This window comes from Lonchura striata, chromosome 5 (assembly GCF_046129695.1).
Source record: "Lonchura striata isolate bLonStr1 chromosome 5, bLonStr1.mat, whole genome shotgun sequence".
Classification (NCBI taxonomy): domain Eukaryota; kingdom Metazoa; phylum Chordata; class Aves; order Passeriformes; family Estrildidae; genus Lonchura; species Lonchura striata.
In genome coordinates, this window is record NC_134607.1 from 19,545,572 (window position 1) to 19,561,273 (window position 15,702).

The following is a 15,702-nucleotide window of genomic DNA, read 5'->3' on the forward strand; positions in this document are numbered from 1 at the left end:
GACTAAAATGTCCCTTTCCAAGGCTGCTGTCAGATCTAGGCATCTTAAGACACCCAGAGGAGTCCACCAGTGCAGACTGGTGTCCTCCATCATAAACATTGACCTGGGCCAAGGTCAACATAAAGGAAAGGGCCTCAAAAAAAGCTTCTTTGATCACCTGAGCTGGAGATGAGGATACCAAGAAATGTGATCATAGTGGGGTAGAAGTGAGGAAGGTTACCGCAAAGATTAACTTGGCGTAGGTTAGTCAGAGTAGCACCCAAAGACTTATGGAGTATGCAAATGTAGAGCAAGCTGGGCTTGGCTGTGCATTTCTAAGTAATGGCACACATCAGGAAAGGTTTTTATCAATCTTATAATCTGTCACTCATCCAGATGAGTGACAGTCAAGAGAGCCTTTTTCTGTTTTGGGGAGCACCTCAGATGGGCATTCCCTCCTACCTGGGTATTTAATTCTGCTTGAATTGGATGCTTACCATACAAGGAGGATTTACACTGATTTCCTACACAGCTGGAACTTTCTTTAACCATGGAAATAAGAAGTCACCCATTAAGGAGCGCTATTTAAAATATGATTTATTTGTAGTATTTAAAGTACTTAGGTACAAGATTATTTGTTCTGCAAGAAAATCTACTTTCCATACATTTCCTCTGCTTTTAAAATGCTGAACATTTAATTTTTTCTCATCTGTCTTGCTGAGCAGCCATGCTATGCTGCTTTGGCTGGAGCTATTGCTCATTTAAACCTGCATTAAGGGACAGAGAATCAGACATGTGGCATCAATATTCTCTAACTATTCCACTTGCACATAAAAGAAAATAATGAATTCTGAGCTCTCAATATCACTATAGAACTACTGCTGCTGTCATTTAAGCCAGAAGCAGAGGAGCTTGGAAAGATCTCTGAGGATTAGTTTGAAAGACTTTACCCTTGGGATGAAATTGCCTCTTTGTAGCATACAGTTACCTCATGGATCCTATTATACTAAGAGATAAAAATACGGGCTACTTTTACACTGAAAATACATGTCAAGTGTGATTGAAAGATCTAGAGAGATATTGTGATGAGAAAAAAAGGAATAAAAAGATACTGAGATAAAAAAGGATACTTCAAAGCACCAAAATGATACCATTTTGCATAAATATATGTCTATTGAAAAGGGTTCCAGCTGGTATCTTTAATATTATTACACACCATATATATAAGGAAAAGAACTGTACCTTCTATCTTCCTAAAGGATGATGCTTACATTGAAGCAGTATTGATTTTAAAACTATAAATACAAAATTAATACTAATAAAGGTATGAGACTCATGGGCTTTCAAATCCCTCTCCATCTTTCAATCTTCTAAGAGAAATGTGACCCCGAGCCATGTTAAGTGTCATGATGCAAAATTACTTGAAGCTGGAAATGTAGTTCAGTTTTGCTTTGCTCCATTCTGCTCCAATGATCCAATGCTGAGTTCCCTCCTTCAACCAGGAGGCACTATACAATATGGACCAGTCCAAAAGGGCAATTAGCTGATTTGAGTGAAATTTATTGGTTAAATACAGAAACAGTTTCCTGAACAGCAAAACTCTTCTCTCTCCATGCTCAGCCACTGAGTTAAGCTGGAGCCACCTATGGTTCCATTTTGTGATTCAGGTGAGATAGACCCCAGGAAATGGGCAGTGGAGATACAAAAAGGTGTTGTTACTTAGGACTTGTCTTGAAAGATAACATGTTTGGGTTTGAATGCAGTTAGACTGGGCATAGCAGACCCAGGCTTTCCATGGCTTTGGTGGGGACTCAAGCCAAGATACAGTGAGTTAGGAGCTGAAAGGCTCCAACCTCTTCAGCTTAATTGTAACAGGCACTTCCTCTCCATTTCCAAGGTGCATTCACCTTCTAGGTTGTGAGACCAGAAAATTAAGATACACCTCTCAGGGAAGGACACACACAAAGAAAATGTAGCCTTCACACATCAGCCATCCACTGTGAGTTGTTGAATATGCCTGTTAAGAGAAATCTCCCCTGCATACCCTGAAAGGTTTAGAGTTCCAGACTCCACGGGAACCTTGGAAAACTGGGAGGCAGGAGGCACTGAGTGAAGAGTGACTGTGAGAGAAGGCAAGGTGGATCATTCTGTTCATCATTGACATCCCATCCCTGGTCCTAGACCTTACAGGAGCAGCAGATTTTGCTCTGCATGGTAAAGATCTCCTTCTGCTAACCTTTGGCACAAAACATGTACAGACTTCCCCCATGTTCCCAGGAATAAGGTAATTTTTATACATTAGTAAGAAAAAAATGGATTAGTGTCTGAAGGCCAAAAGAATTGAGGGTCACCTATAGATGTCTGTTTATCTGCTAATCTCTAATAATTAAGATATATAACATAATTATTGATGCAGTTCACCAGAAGATAATATACTGAGGCTAGATCAAGACTGGCATTTGCACATGATAGCTTCTAGTCACTGGCAAGTTACAGCAAATCTTCATTTGATCTTCTGGAGGGCATTGCAAAGGATCCCAATCTCACCTGCAAAGGAAATAAACAGAGCAGTTAATTCCAGAACTAGCCTATTTCAAACACTTCTGTATGTTTTTTACCCTTTATATCCAATCTCTTAAAGAATAAGGTGAGCACAGAAGTGCTAAACTGGACACGTTTATTAGGGTCTTACTGGAGGTAGGTTTGCAGTGTCATCCCTTTGCCTTCATTACCCACAGAAGGCTGGCTCACAAGATCAGAGGAGCTGGCTCACAGCAGGCTAGCCAATGTGAGGGGGGAAATATGATCAAAGCCATCTTCTCCTTCACTTCCTTACTGAAAACAGCTAGGATCCACCTCAAAGCCATCTGCCATTTCCTAGCATTTCCCCCAAAACTGGGTTTTTCAGATTTAGCAAGTTACAGTGAAGTGGAAATGCTTGTTGAAGCTTGGCTAGAATTGGGAAGTAATTTTTTCATGAGGAAAGAGATGTGTGCTGCCTTATTTTGGATAGGCTCAGAGCATTAAATGCAACCAGATGGAATCTGCCTTGTGGCTCCTATTTCTGACCCAAGTTTTGAGGAATTCAAGGTAACAAGTGTACAATTCCTTACTATTGATCGTGTCAGCTAAGTTCTTCAGCTGCTTTGCATTGTCCAAAACTTCAATCCTCTGTGTGTAGGGATTGTACCGAACAGAGAAAGGACGAGGGATTGTTTGAGCAAATTTCCTGAGAGAAAAAGCAAACAAATGTACAGTTTAATTTTTTTTTCACGAACCCTTTTCTTGGTGTGTGCATTTGTTGATTGTGGGGATAAGAAAATCTATGGGAGGAAATAACAGAAATTCCTACTGATTGACCCAAGACCTACAATGTTCTGCAACACACTTGAAATGGCATTTGTCCTTATCACCTGTTTTTTTCTGAATAGGACTAACTAAGCTATTGGCATGGCAACACTGCTCCTGGTATAGGCCAGCTATGTAGAAACTGGGATCTGCCAAGCTTGAACACCTCATTTTCCTTTCATTAGTGCAAAAGGTAGGAATTCTAATCCAAGTCTGAGTTTCTGGGGAATCAAGGTCAAGGATTTACATCATCCTGGCATGCCAAAGAGCAAGTGGACACCTAACTTCTGGCATGGTCTAGCTCTTAAATTACCTCATAGTTTTCAGGTAATTCAAGAGCTAAATGATAGTTAATTGAGTGAAGCAGCATTCTCTGTTGTAAAATAGTTAATTCAATGTCAGAAGCATTCAGATTATGGTGTCTTGGGAAAATATTAATTTGCATAACTAGAGAACTGCGGAAAGAAGGGCTCTAAATGGGATGAGATGGTCAGAGCTATTGTTTCAGGCTCCTTGTGGACCCCAGCAGGATACTGGCTTATATATCTGCTTTGGATTACTGAAGTTATTGCTGAAAGAGGAAGGGAAGCACGCAGGAGTTGATTATGGAGCCCCACTATGCAGACTGTGACTCAGCAGGGTAAATCCCATACACCCAGAACAGTGGAATATGCTGGATGCCACCCCCACGAAGCTTCTTCAGTTTAAACCTTATTATTAACCTTATTAAGGACATTGTCTCAAACAGAACTCAGTATGAACAGGCCAAAATGTGTGAAAGTGAAAAAATATTACGTTGGTTATGATGAATTTAGCAGCATTGGTCTTGTTTTTCTAAGGGAAGAGATCACATTAGAAAATGGTTTTCCTAAATCTCGGCTGAAGGTAAGATCCCAATTAGAAGATGAATGCCTTAAGCTGTCAGTCTCAGAATAATTTTTCGGAAAGGTATTCTGTTACCCACAAACACACATGTCCAGATGCAAGCCTCTAACACAGGCATTGGACCAAACCCCAGAACTTCTATTTCAATTTAACTGCTTTTTTCAATTTGGTCACTGAAGCAAATAAAAAAAGCTCCAAGATATTTTGCTGCAGCTAAATGAGGCAGCATTTTCCACTTCCTCAAGGAGCTTGCTACTCAGGGATGCATGCAGAGAAGGAAGAAGCTTTGTACAGGATATTAATAGCACAGCCCAGAAGAGAAGTCCATCCAGATACTTCCATTACAGGTATTTCCCTAGAGAAAAGGGCACAAGGAAAAGCTGCAGACTTATGACAACTAAAGAAGCAGAAGCGGAGAGAGCTAGGAAGATCTCAGATCTGGGGAGCCTGAGGTAGCAGAATATCTTGGGATGCAGAACAATTTATCTTTGAATGGTAGAAAGATAAAGACTGTAGGTCTGGGACAAGGCTGTGTGTGGCATCTCCAAGTGAAAAATAAGTTGAGTGTGAACCAAGGCTAGCCCCCAGTGGCTTGACCAACACCCAGAAACATGGTAGTGCATTGGTGTTTTAACAGGAATAGAAATGCTGTCAAGGTGAAAACCAAGCTGAACCCCAACACAGGCTGAGCCATTCTTGTTCCAAGAATCAGAACTGAACCTGGACATAATTGCAGAGGAAAAGGAGTAGATACATTTTTTTTTTTTTTTTTTTTACAATAACTGGTAATTCTAGAAATGGTAAAATTACCTGGTTTCCATTAATTAGCCAGATTTGACTTTAAATATCAGTATCACTTCAATTGAACAGATAAATTTTTTTGTTGCATTTTGGTTAGACAAATTAAACTCTTAGTTACACTAAGCACAAATTCTTGGTTTCATCCATAAGGTATATTAATGTTACTACTCATTTTTGCCCAAGATTCTGAGGATATGAGATGTTTATTATCTTTAAACATTGCACAGATTTTTCTAATGCCTCTCAAAACATGATTGTCAACCCAAGACTCTTTATGGCAATGAGATCCACTGTAATTGCAGCAGACAAGAATAGGTTCTTCTCTGGAATGACTGCAGTACCTTAGCTTTTCTTTTGCATCTTTAAAACTTTCAGCAACATAGTAGATAGGCTGGAACTCAGTAACACAGTACTTCTGCACAGAAGTCTTCTCCAGGACAAGAGGCTGAATCTCAGGCTTACTTGATAAACAATACTATGAACAAAAAGGTAAGAGATTTATTTCAGTGTAAGAGTGTTTGAACATTCTGTGAAATAAATAAAGAGCAACTCCATTTCAGACGAGGAAGAGTTTCTCCTGTGGTATACAATGATAATGTCACTTACTGGGAAAGAAGCAGGTGTGAGTTCCGTGTCTCCATACACCTACACATTTATCGGAGCTCTACAATGCAGTACTACATTTCACCCTACTTCACAAAGTATGAAGCAAAACCAAAGATCCGAAGACATTCAGAAAAGGAATTTGAATAATTATAAACATATTTGAAATATTTTCTAGAACACACCTGCAGCTCCCCAAATGAAGACAGCAGCCCTGCACCATAAGCCTTGAGGGAATCTCCTTCCTTACAAAGTCCAAACTCAACTGTAAACCAATAAACCTGGAAAAAAAATGAGACAGAAATTTATTATTACTTGATAAAAAGTAATATATGTACACCATTCATTTGAATACATTTAGAGTTTTCATTTCTATATAAGATGATGTTGTGTGTCAAATTCAAGTCTATAAATGCAATAAATGTCCCCTCAGACTGAAATTCTTCTCCTGGGAGAAACATAGCACTAGATTCTCTCTGCCTGAGAATCAGTTTGGTTCCATGACAAACAAAGTTGTGTTTTACTGTGCTTATCTTTGTCAGCAGGAGCAATAAAATCACAGGAATAAAGCTTTATTTTGGCTGGCCAACCCAGTGGAAGTTTGAATCTTATTTTAGAAAAGTTTGAGTCCTGCTTCACACAGGGCATCTGACAGCAGCAGCAGCATGATCAGGCTGTTGCTGCAATAGGAAAGGAAGATGGAGAGTGGCCAAATTTGACTCCTGAGTCTGTTCTTTTGAAGATATACCTGCCCTGGCTCAGATAAAACTACCCTATCTATCAGCAGTGTCAAAGCTGGTGGAATTCTTTGCCCAGGTGGCCCCCATTTGGCACTGAGGGCTCCAATAGAGCAGTACCCCCATTTTTATACAAAATTTGCAGCTCTGGGTCTCAGTAGTCTCAGAGTAGCTATCCAGGTGATCTACGCTGACTACAGAGGATAGTGCCTGACTGGAAGATATGCTTGAAGGTGAAACAACTACAGAAGCTGCCTCTTGAAATTTCCTGTGGGAATGAAGCAACATATAATCTCTTCTTGCCCAATATGTTTGTGCTGGAGGAAATCTTGTTTGGGCTTCTGTGTTTAATCAGAACTGTCACTTTGAATAAAGGGTGCCAAAGCTATTTTCCTTTAATGCAACTGTTTCGGGGTAGGGTTTTCCAATCACAGCCTTCACTCTGATCCCATTCAGCTCTATGGGAGTTCTACCAGTGACTTCAGTGGCAGCAGAATTAAGACAACACAGGGCGCTTTGGAAAATTGAGCCCTCATTTATTAAATTACCGTAGCAAGTTTCTCGATGAAATCATCTGGAGCTCCCAGAGATGCCAGTCCAATTTCCTGTAACAATAAACCATTATTCTTCAAGCTGTTTATTGCAGACATTCTTCCTGCCCCCTCTTATGTAATTGCTCACATTTTAAATGTTACCACTGCTTACTACCACACACAAATGTTTACAGGACATGTTCCTATCATGCAAGATCAATTTTAAACCAGAATTCTCTCCAAAAATGAACAAAGGGTCTTGTCCAAATGTCATTTACAAGGCATGATCCTTTGTGCCTGGTACAAAGCCCATTGAGGTCAAATAAAATTTTCCTCTTGCTTTGACAGGCTTTTGATCAATTCTACAATGAACATCTGAGAGAATGATAGGGACAAAAGGAGGCAAATCAATCACACCTACACACCTTATATATTTCTCTTTGTTTTGATGGGTCCTGATTAAAGAAGTTTTCCTGGAACTTTGAATGAGCTATTTTTTTCTGAATGACAGGGCATGATTTGAAAGAGCTTATTCATACCTTGGAGACTTTTCCAGGATGCATGCAATGGTTGGATTCAAAAAACAGACATGTGAGACTAATATAGCCAGGTTCCTTGCTTGATTTGCTCTAGTGAGGACTGCATAGTGCAAAAATCAGAGGGCTCCCCGCCCCCCCCACCCTCCCCCACCAGAGCAAAGGCATTCGAGCAGCTTATCACCATGTAAAATCCTAGGAAGCTAAGGTACAGTAGTTCTCATCTGGAAGGAAACACCAGTTCTGGGAAAGGGCAAAGCCTAAAGGCAATACTAAAAACTTACTAAGTAGATCAAACAGACTTTTTTCTTTTGAGATCCATATTTCCTTTCCTTTTTCCTTTCCTTTCCTTTCCTTTCCTTTCCTTTCCTTTCCTTTCCTTTCCTTTCCTTTCCTTTCCTTTCCTTTCCTTTCCTTTCCTTTCCTTTCCTTTCCTTTCCTTTCCTTTCCTTTCCTTTCCTTTCCTTTCCTTTCCTTTCCTTTCCTTTCCTTTCCTTTCCTTTCCTTTCCTTTCTCACTCTTTCTGTCTTTATGCCTTTCTTTCTTTGTGTGAAATACATGTTTTCTGGTAGGATGCAGCCAAAGGTTTACTGCTTCACCAGGGTTTGGCTTCTTTTCCAGGGACATTAACACTACCAAAAACAAATCTCCTCTCCAGCCTTCTCCCATGCTTACAGCTGAGACAATTCCTCACTTTATTCAACCCACAATGTCGCTTCAATATGAAAAGAAAAGAAAATCTCCACTTTCCCTAACATTTGAATATCATTGGTGAGGTAATATGCTTGAAGGTGAATCTGCACCACCCTTCACAGCTCTTGGATCATCCACTGAATTACTGTGTTTAATTATATAAATAATGTAACTACTGAATAACTTACCTGGGAAAACTGAGCAAAACTGGGATCAGCAAAAAGAGGCACGTGTCCTAGCAGCTCATGACAAATATCACTGCAAGAAAACATGACATCTGAGTAACTGTCATTCAGGAAAAGTCCAGCAATGCTGGAAGAATGCCCTAGAGCCAGCACACAGTCAAGAGTGCAGTGCGCTTTCTCCTACCTGCAGATATTGTTCACAGGAAAACATTTTGCTCTGAAATTATTCTTGAGGTGGAAATGTTTGCAAACCCCAGGGTTTTCTGTGCTTTTGTATCATACATCCCTCAGCAACAGGGACTGTTAGATTTTTCAAATACAGAGAAGTGATTTGGAGAAGAGAAGGAAAGAGGAAGGGGATAATATGTCCAAAAAAGGCCTGGAAGACCTTTTTTGAAGAAAAAAAAGGAAGAAAAAAGTTTGTGGAAGACATTTCAGCCTGGCATGACGACAATAGGGTAAACAAAAGCAGGAAAGAAAGTCAGAAGAATCAAAAAGAGAAAAAGGAAAGCAAAAAGAGTTTGTGGAAATTAGGAAGCAAAAAAAAAAAAAAAAAAAAAAAAAAAAAAACCAGAAAGATTTGCAACAATATGAAACAGAATAAGAAATCTGGTTTTAAAATGGCAAGTGGAAAAGATAATGGACAGAAACAGAGAGAAACACTCCAAAACAAAGAAGAGGTGGTCTGGGCTTCTCCTGTCTTACTGCCAGAAGCTTGCTTCTGTACTGAGAACAACAGGCTGAGTCCTTGCCGCACTACTTGGGTGCTAATAGCTTAGCTAAGTGCCCTTGTACACTACTCTCTTGCATCCCAGACACCACACAAGCAAGCCTTCAGTAGCAAAACTATCTCATCTGCCCCGGGAGAACTTGCAGAAGGGAATGCGGATTGTTAACAGACTAGAAAGGCTCCATAAATGCTCCCAAAAGAGAGCAGTCCCTTGGCTGCTCTCCCTTAGCCCTGTTCCCAGGAGTGCTGCAGAGTCCCAAGCAGTTATTCCCAGCTGGACTGACCCTGCTGTTGGTGTGCTGCAGCCTGACAGCCTTGGTGTGCCAGAGTACTCACGGCTCCGGGGTGTACATGGGCTTGGAGGCGTGGCGGATGTACTGCGTGGAGTGGAACACTCGGAATGCCAGCCCAGCCAGGAAATCCCGCGAGGAGAGCAAGCCTGCAACAGGGCGCAGCCGAAACCCAGTGCAGCCTGAAGGGACAGAAAGACAGCATCTTAAAAACAGCCAATGGGTTTGATTTATCCTTATCCAGACTCCTTACATTGGGAAAAGTTTGTTGATGGTTGGGTTTTTTTTTTTTTATTTTTTAATCTCCTTATGTTATATAGAGTTTATTGCAGGCAATTTTCTTCCCAGGTATACCACCAGCACAGTATCTGAGCATCTGTCCCATTGTATCCCCAGAAGCATTAGAGAAGGACCCGGGACACAGGCTAAGTGATGTGCCCAGACATCACAGGGAGTCTTTGATAAATCAGGGATTGCTCTTCCTTCTCTGGAAGTACCACTTCCTCTGATAGCTGTGGTCCTTAATTTCATTTGGTTCTTTTAGGTGCTTCAAACTTACTCTGCAAGAAATTTGAAATATCTTCAAGCTGGGGAATATTGTCCTCCCTGTAGCCACAGTACTTCTCCAGCAGTGGGAACACATGGTTGTGTTCATAGCAAGCATGAGTTGGATACAGACTCTTCAGCTCCCTGAAGACAGTACCCCAAGTTTTCTTTTCTTCTTCTGTATAGGTGACACGAGGAATAGGTTGGCCACTAGAAAGAAAATGGATATCCTCAATAGCAGCCACAGGAAATGTCCTATGCCATCAACATGCTCTTTGTCCTTTCCTACTTGCCATTTTCAAAACAGTTTTCTTATTCTGCTTTATGTTGAAGTTTTACTAGGACTGGCCAGGAGCTGCTGGTGCAGGAGGGGCGATGTTTTTGGGCTGGCACACAGCCAGGCACACAAAAGGAGCCTCATTTGTCCCTAGGCACTGACAGGAAAGGACTCAACTGACCTTGGCTGAGATAATGGCCTTTAGATAGCTTCTTGCATTATTATGTTAAAAATATATCAGTGCTTATTTGTCTTTTAAAGGTGTTCTTCTAAAAATACTTGTTTGCTGTTTCAATTTATTGAATTGGTTTCAATTTATTTTTTCTTTCTTGATATGAAGGAACTGTTTTACTTCTTGCTCTAGTGAGCATTATATTAATGGTTTTTATAAAAACATGAAACCATCAGCTCCATAAAACTCTGTTGCAGTGGCAGAGAAATTCTGATCTGTGCTCTGTGCTGTAACAGATGCAGACTCCAGCCAGTTTGACTTTTTATCATTGTAAGGAGCAATTATGAGTTAAATCCCACCCTCCGGCCTCCACGTGCTTAGCTCATATTGAAACTAACAGGAGTTATACACCACAAGCAATGCAGTTTGGCCGCCTGTGAATAACCAATTCCTTTGCAATAATGCTAAGGCCATAGGTGAATCCAACAGCTTTGAAAAATCAAAGGGGTTTAAGGAACTTAATAGGTTTAACAACACTGCTGGAACAATGCTGAAGCTTTCCAAGCCCCAGAGACCCATTGTTAAACTCTTGATGCCACCCCACCATTTCCCACTTTCTCATTTTTTTCTTGAGCCTCAGGGCAGCTCCTCTGGAGAACCATCACTTTCTGTCTCACTGTATCAGCTCTCCTTGATCTGTGGAGCTTTAAACATCAAGTTGAATTATGAGGATTGCTGGGGGATTTTTGTTCTTATAGGACTCCTAAATAATCCTCAACCACCTTCCAGGACTACTGGGGGAAGCTATGGCTTAAAAACCTTTCAAATTGCAATTAAAAAAATATTCAAGGGATCAATGGGGCCAGAAGCAAAGTAAGGCAGAGGGAAGAGGCAAGCTAAATGCAAAGAAAAGAGAAGTCAGGGAAATCAAGCATTCAACAAAAACAGTGGGTAAATCTATCATGAGAGGAGGCAGAAAAGCAAAGGCAAAGTAGAGGCAAACAGCACAAAGAAAGAGGACAGTACAGATGCAAAAGAAGGGATACAGAAAAGGATGAAATTAATGTTTGGAAGGATACAAGGAAAGCAACCACTGACCCATCTCAGTATTGCAGCTGGGTAGCACCTTCACAACTTAAGAACCCTTTCCTTTTCAGTGAAGCCTGATAATTTTGGTTGTGCCTCTCCTCCCGTCCATTTCTCTGCATCTTCTGTGGGATAGCTAAGAATGGACATTACAGCTGTTCACGTCTGGACACAAATATCTTATCCAAATTTTCTAGTGATAAATTGGGTTTCTGACTTTTTTCACCTGACATTTTATACTTTCCATCAACCAGTCCCATTTTGTCTCCCCTTTTGTGATTACAATATTAGCTCTTTGGCTCAGGGGCTATCTTTTGATCCTGTGCAAATTGTAGCCCAATATTTACAATATATGTTAATTTTTCTTTGCAAACACAGTTTTTACCAATCCCAGCAAGACTCAAGCCCAGTAGTACCAATCTATACATGTGAGTGTCTCTGGGAACAGAATTTTTTCCTCCTCCAGATCTGATCATTGATGGCAATCAAATAAGCCTGTTCTAACTGAATTAGAACATCTCTATTAATTTATTTTTTTGGGGAAATGAAAGCCTAAATTGCTGATTGCATCAGGATTAGACATGATAAAAGTAGGGTGACAGACACTGGATTAGCATCAGAACCATATGTTATTCATTATTTTAATAGTGTATGCAGATCCTGCTTTAATGTTAATGATAGGCACTCCTCCCCCGGCCCTGGTTTAATGGGGAATACCAGATTTATTCAATGCTCAGGTCTTTGTAGCAGCAACAGTTCTGCTGCTCAATTAGACAACAAAGCTGGGAAAGAGGGGTCTTGTGCAGAGAGAAGGGAGATGATATCTCTTCTGAACATGTGCCTGGAACAATTTACCTTTGTTTTGCTGCAATTTGGGGATAAATGCATGAACAGAAAGATTTAAAAGAGAAAAGCCAAGAGCAGGAGGATGCTTGTGGAAAAGCAGGGATAGCCAGCAGGATGAGCATCCTAGAGAGGGCAGGAGATGAGGGCTTGCTTTGCTCCCATGCAGTGGGTACTCACTGTCTGTAGTTGTAGGCGATATCTGCAAACTCCTTCCTCCGGGCCCGGTACACGGGATCTTTGAACCCCTGAAGAGAAACAGCAGTGGTCAGTCCACGCAAATGATCAGTAAGTGCAAAAGGTGAAGAGCCTTCCTCTAAGCGAGCACCCTCAGGCATGGCTGGTGCATCCAAGATGTGCAGCAAGGTTGGTGGGAAAGCTGCCTCCTTTCTGTCAGGCTCCACTCAGCCAGGGCAGCGCTCCTTCCTGGGCTGCAGAGCCACTGAGCAGCTGCTCAGCCACAGTCCCTCACCACCCCTGCCCCCCAAGTCCTTTCTTTTTTCATTTCCATTTCCCATAAGATAGGGGAACTTGTTCCTTTACAGCAACAACAAGGTGCTCCTGGCAAGAGCAACCCAGAATTATCAGTACTTGGATAACCATGCCCTTCTGGTTTCCCTTGAAGCTTGTTGCTGTCCCTGGCACAAGTGGGCTGCTCTAGAGAAACAGAATCAAAACACATTAGAAACACATTCATCAACTCAATCTGACCTTTTAGGCAGATTTTCAGAATTAACCACGTTTTAAAGTGCTCATTTTCAAACTGATAGAGGATCAGTATCCACTTAGCAGGCCAAAAAACCCTATTTGTAGTACAAATTCAACCATTTGAGGGTAATTAATGACTACAAAGAATGTCTAATAGACCTTATGGCTGGGAGCTTGACCTTTGCAGCTAATTAGCAATAAACCAAGGATAAGAAATAAAAGCTCTAAATCTTCATCTGCGATAACCATTCTTCCACCCCAGTGTGCCTGCTGTTTAGACTAAAAGATCCTCAGGACCAGGAGTGCCTTCACCACCTGGGGTGCAGAAACATCCTCCTTCCAAGCTAGGATGCCTTTCTGTAGGGCAAAGAGGAACAGCTTCCTGGGCACTGCAGCCCATAAATGTATCTCTTAGTGGTCAGTGGCACAACTGGACTATGTGGGGCCACAAAACACAGCCAAGTACAGGAGGCAGCTGAAGTGGAGTGTAAATTCAAGAGTGTGAATCAAAAAGAGGTAGCCAATGGCCAAAAAAATGTGCTGTCCAATGTTAACCTGTCATGGAGGTCATTGTGATTAAATTCCATACATCACTTAACTACTAAAAACACAGGCTCCTTTAATTTCTCTTTTTCTGCACTCTATGGACTGTCACCTATTTACCCCAGGAGCTGGCTTTCTTTTTTAAGGAAAAACTCACTAACTAATTCTAGGAACTGGAGGAGAGAAGCTTCATTCCTTTTTATATATTTTTCTTTTTCTTGGTTCTTTTTTCAAATACAATCTTGGTCTATTCCCACATGACACACAAGGGGGCCATTGGCTCAGTGTACCTCCTTTCATTCTGCCTCTCATATGACCACAGTGAACATCATGAATCATTGTACATGGTACATAACACGTCCTGAATTAAGCAATAGGTAGTGAATGACTAATCACCCCATCTCAATTAAACTAATAGCAGCAATTTTTGGTGCACTGCATGTAATTTATTTATAATCACCCTATCTCAATTAAACTAATAGCAGCAATTTCTGGTGCACTGCATGGAACTCAGTGTGTTTTGACCAATGAAAGTAAGTAGTTGTTTGCTTGGAGAGGGAATAGAGGGAGAAAATATTCTTGTATCTGAACAAAACTGAAAAACTGCAAAACAATTTTTTTATCAGCTAAGTCAATGAACAAAACTTTCTGATGCTAACATTTAAACCATAAACTTTTTGAACCAAGAATCTTTTCTTTTGTCACATTTCACCATAAAAGTACCATGTCAGATTTAGCATCCACATAACAATACACTGAGATAAATCATGTGTACGTAATCAAGGATGAAAAAAGTCTTTCTCTAGGCTATGATGAGTTGCTTCGTTTTCTTGTTAGTGAAACACAAAGTGAGCCTGAAATCACTACATCAGAGCCTCCTGGGAAGATGAGATGTGTCCTTGGGTAGCCCTGTGCTCTGAAAACTACTACAACTTTTAAGATCTCTTGGCATTTACTCAATTGTAGCAACCTCTGGTTTGATTTATTCCATAAACAGGGATTGGGCTGATTATAAGCCTAGAAATGTGGTAGGCCTTCTTGTCTTGTACCATGCGAGACTGAGTCTACTAGATCTGTACTAAAAGAGGGCAAATTTAAATTAGAGAACCATCAGTTCCAATAACTAGAAAAAATGCTAAAAATAATTCTTACAGGATGATCAGCATCCAATTCTGCTCCATAGCTTAGGATCTGATTGGCAAACCTGTCCAGCTCCTGGATACTTCTTGGGAACCACGGTACTGCAAAACAGAAAAGAAATAGAGACTGGTATCCTTCTTTGTTACCGGATTTTTGGCCTTCTTCTAATATTTTCCTATTTTCATCATGTATATAAAGAAACATAGGCAAGGGGCTAAATTTTTTCAATCCTTCTCCCCAGAGTAGGATACAAGAACAAACCAAGCAAATTGTCTTGAATGGGTGATTGTTTCACACTGTTGGAAGAATACAGAACATCAAGAGCATCTGAACCTTGTGCATAGCTGGCTGGCAATGTTTATGTTTCTGTTTTATTACTTCTGGTGTCTTGTCTTATCAAAATGGAGAAAGCTTTCACAATAAGCCGGAATCATCCCCTTCAAAGGAATCACAAGAAACTCCACAACAAGGATAAAGAATTTTTTGACTGTCTGAAACACTTTAAGACCTACTTGGTGGCCCACTTGAGCTAGGATTCTGCAACAAAATGACAAATGGCATCCTAATACCTCACACTAGCACTGTATCACTGCAGTCACTACATGATAATGCATTTACTTAACTTTCTTGGCCTGGTTCTCTATTGCCTTGTAACTCATATTCTACACACACTGTCTCAGCCACAGCCAGAACAGGAGAAGGGACCATGCTGACCACACAGAGTGTAATGTCTATGTGACCTTCTCATTACAAAAAAACATAAGGTGAAGGACAAAGAAGAATCACAGGGATTTCCAGATGTGATGTGTTGAAATAAAAAAAAAGTAAGTCATGCATCTTCATGGCAATTCAATACAAGGACTGAACAGGGACCTCTACCAGTAAAAAGATTGCAATTCATCAAGGGACTTTCTTGTACAAATGCGTGATGCTTGCTCAGCCAGTGTTTAGACAACAGCTGATTCCCTTTGTGGCTCTCTGCTCAGTTGGGAGCTCTGCTGCTGGGCCATACCGCCCCATCTTATTTTGGGGACTGTGGCAAGTGAATCTGATCCTCGGCCAGCAGC

General features: G+C 40.8%; 1 protein-coding gene across 2 annotated transcripts in view; it reads right to left on the reverse strand.

The window, feature by feature from the left end:
• Positions 1-559: 559 nt before the first annotated feature.
• PAH (phenylalanine hydroxylase) overlaps positions 560-15,702 on the reverse strand; it is a 33,764-nt gene continuing 18,621 nt past the window's right edge. Inside the window, exons 4-13 of one of the 2 annotated variants that reach the window (XM_021536335.2) lie at positions 14,648-14,736; positions 12,425-12,492; positions 9,880-10,076; positions 9,367-9,502; positions 8,304-8,373; positions 6,902-6,958; positions 5,802-5,897; positions 5,355-5,488; positions 3,093-3,208; positions 560-2,526 (exon numbers count right to left, since the gene is read on the reverse strand). In XM_021536335.2, coding sequence (XP_021392010.1) covers positions 2,483-2,526; positions 3,093-3,208; positions 5,355-5,488; positions 5,802-5,897; positions 6,902-6,958; positions 8,304-8,373; positions 9,367-9,502; positions 9,880-10,076; positions 12,425-12,492; positions 14,648-14,736 — 1,007 coding nt within the window. In that variant the 3' untranslated portion in view covers positions 560-2,482. The remainder of the gene's footprint in view (positions 2,527-3,092; positions 3,209-5,354; positions 5,489-5,801; positions 5,898-6,901; positions 6,959-8,303; positions 8,374-9,366; positions 9,503-9,879; positions 10,077-12,424; positions 12,493-14,647; positions 14,737-15,702) is intronic. The other variant, XR_002465909.2, reaches the window with a different exon arrangement.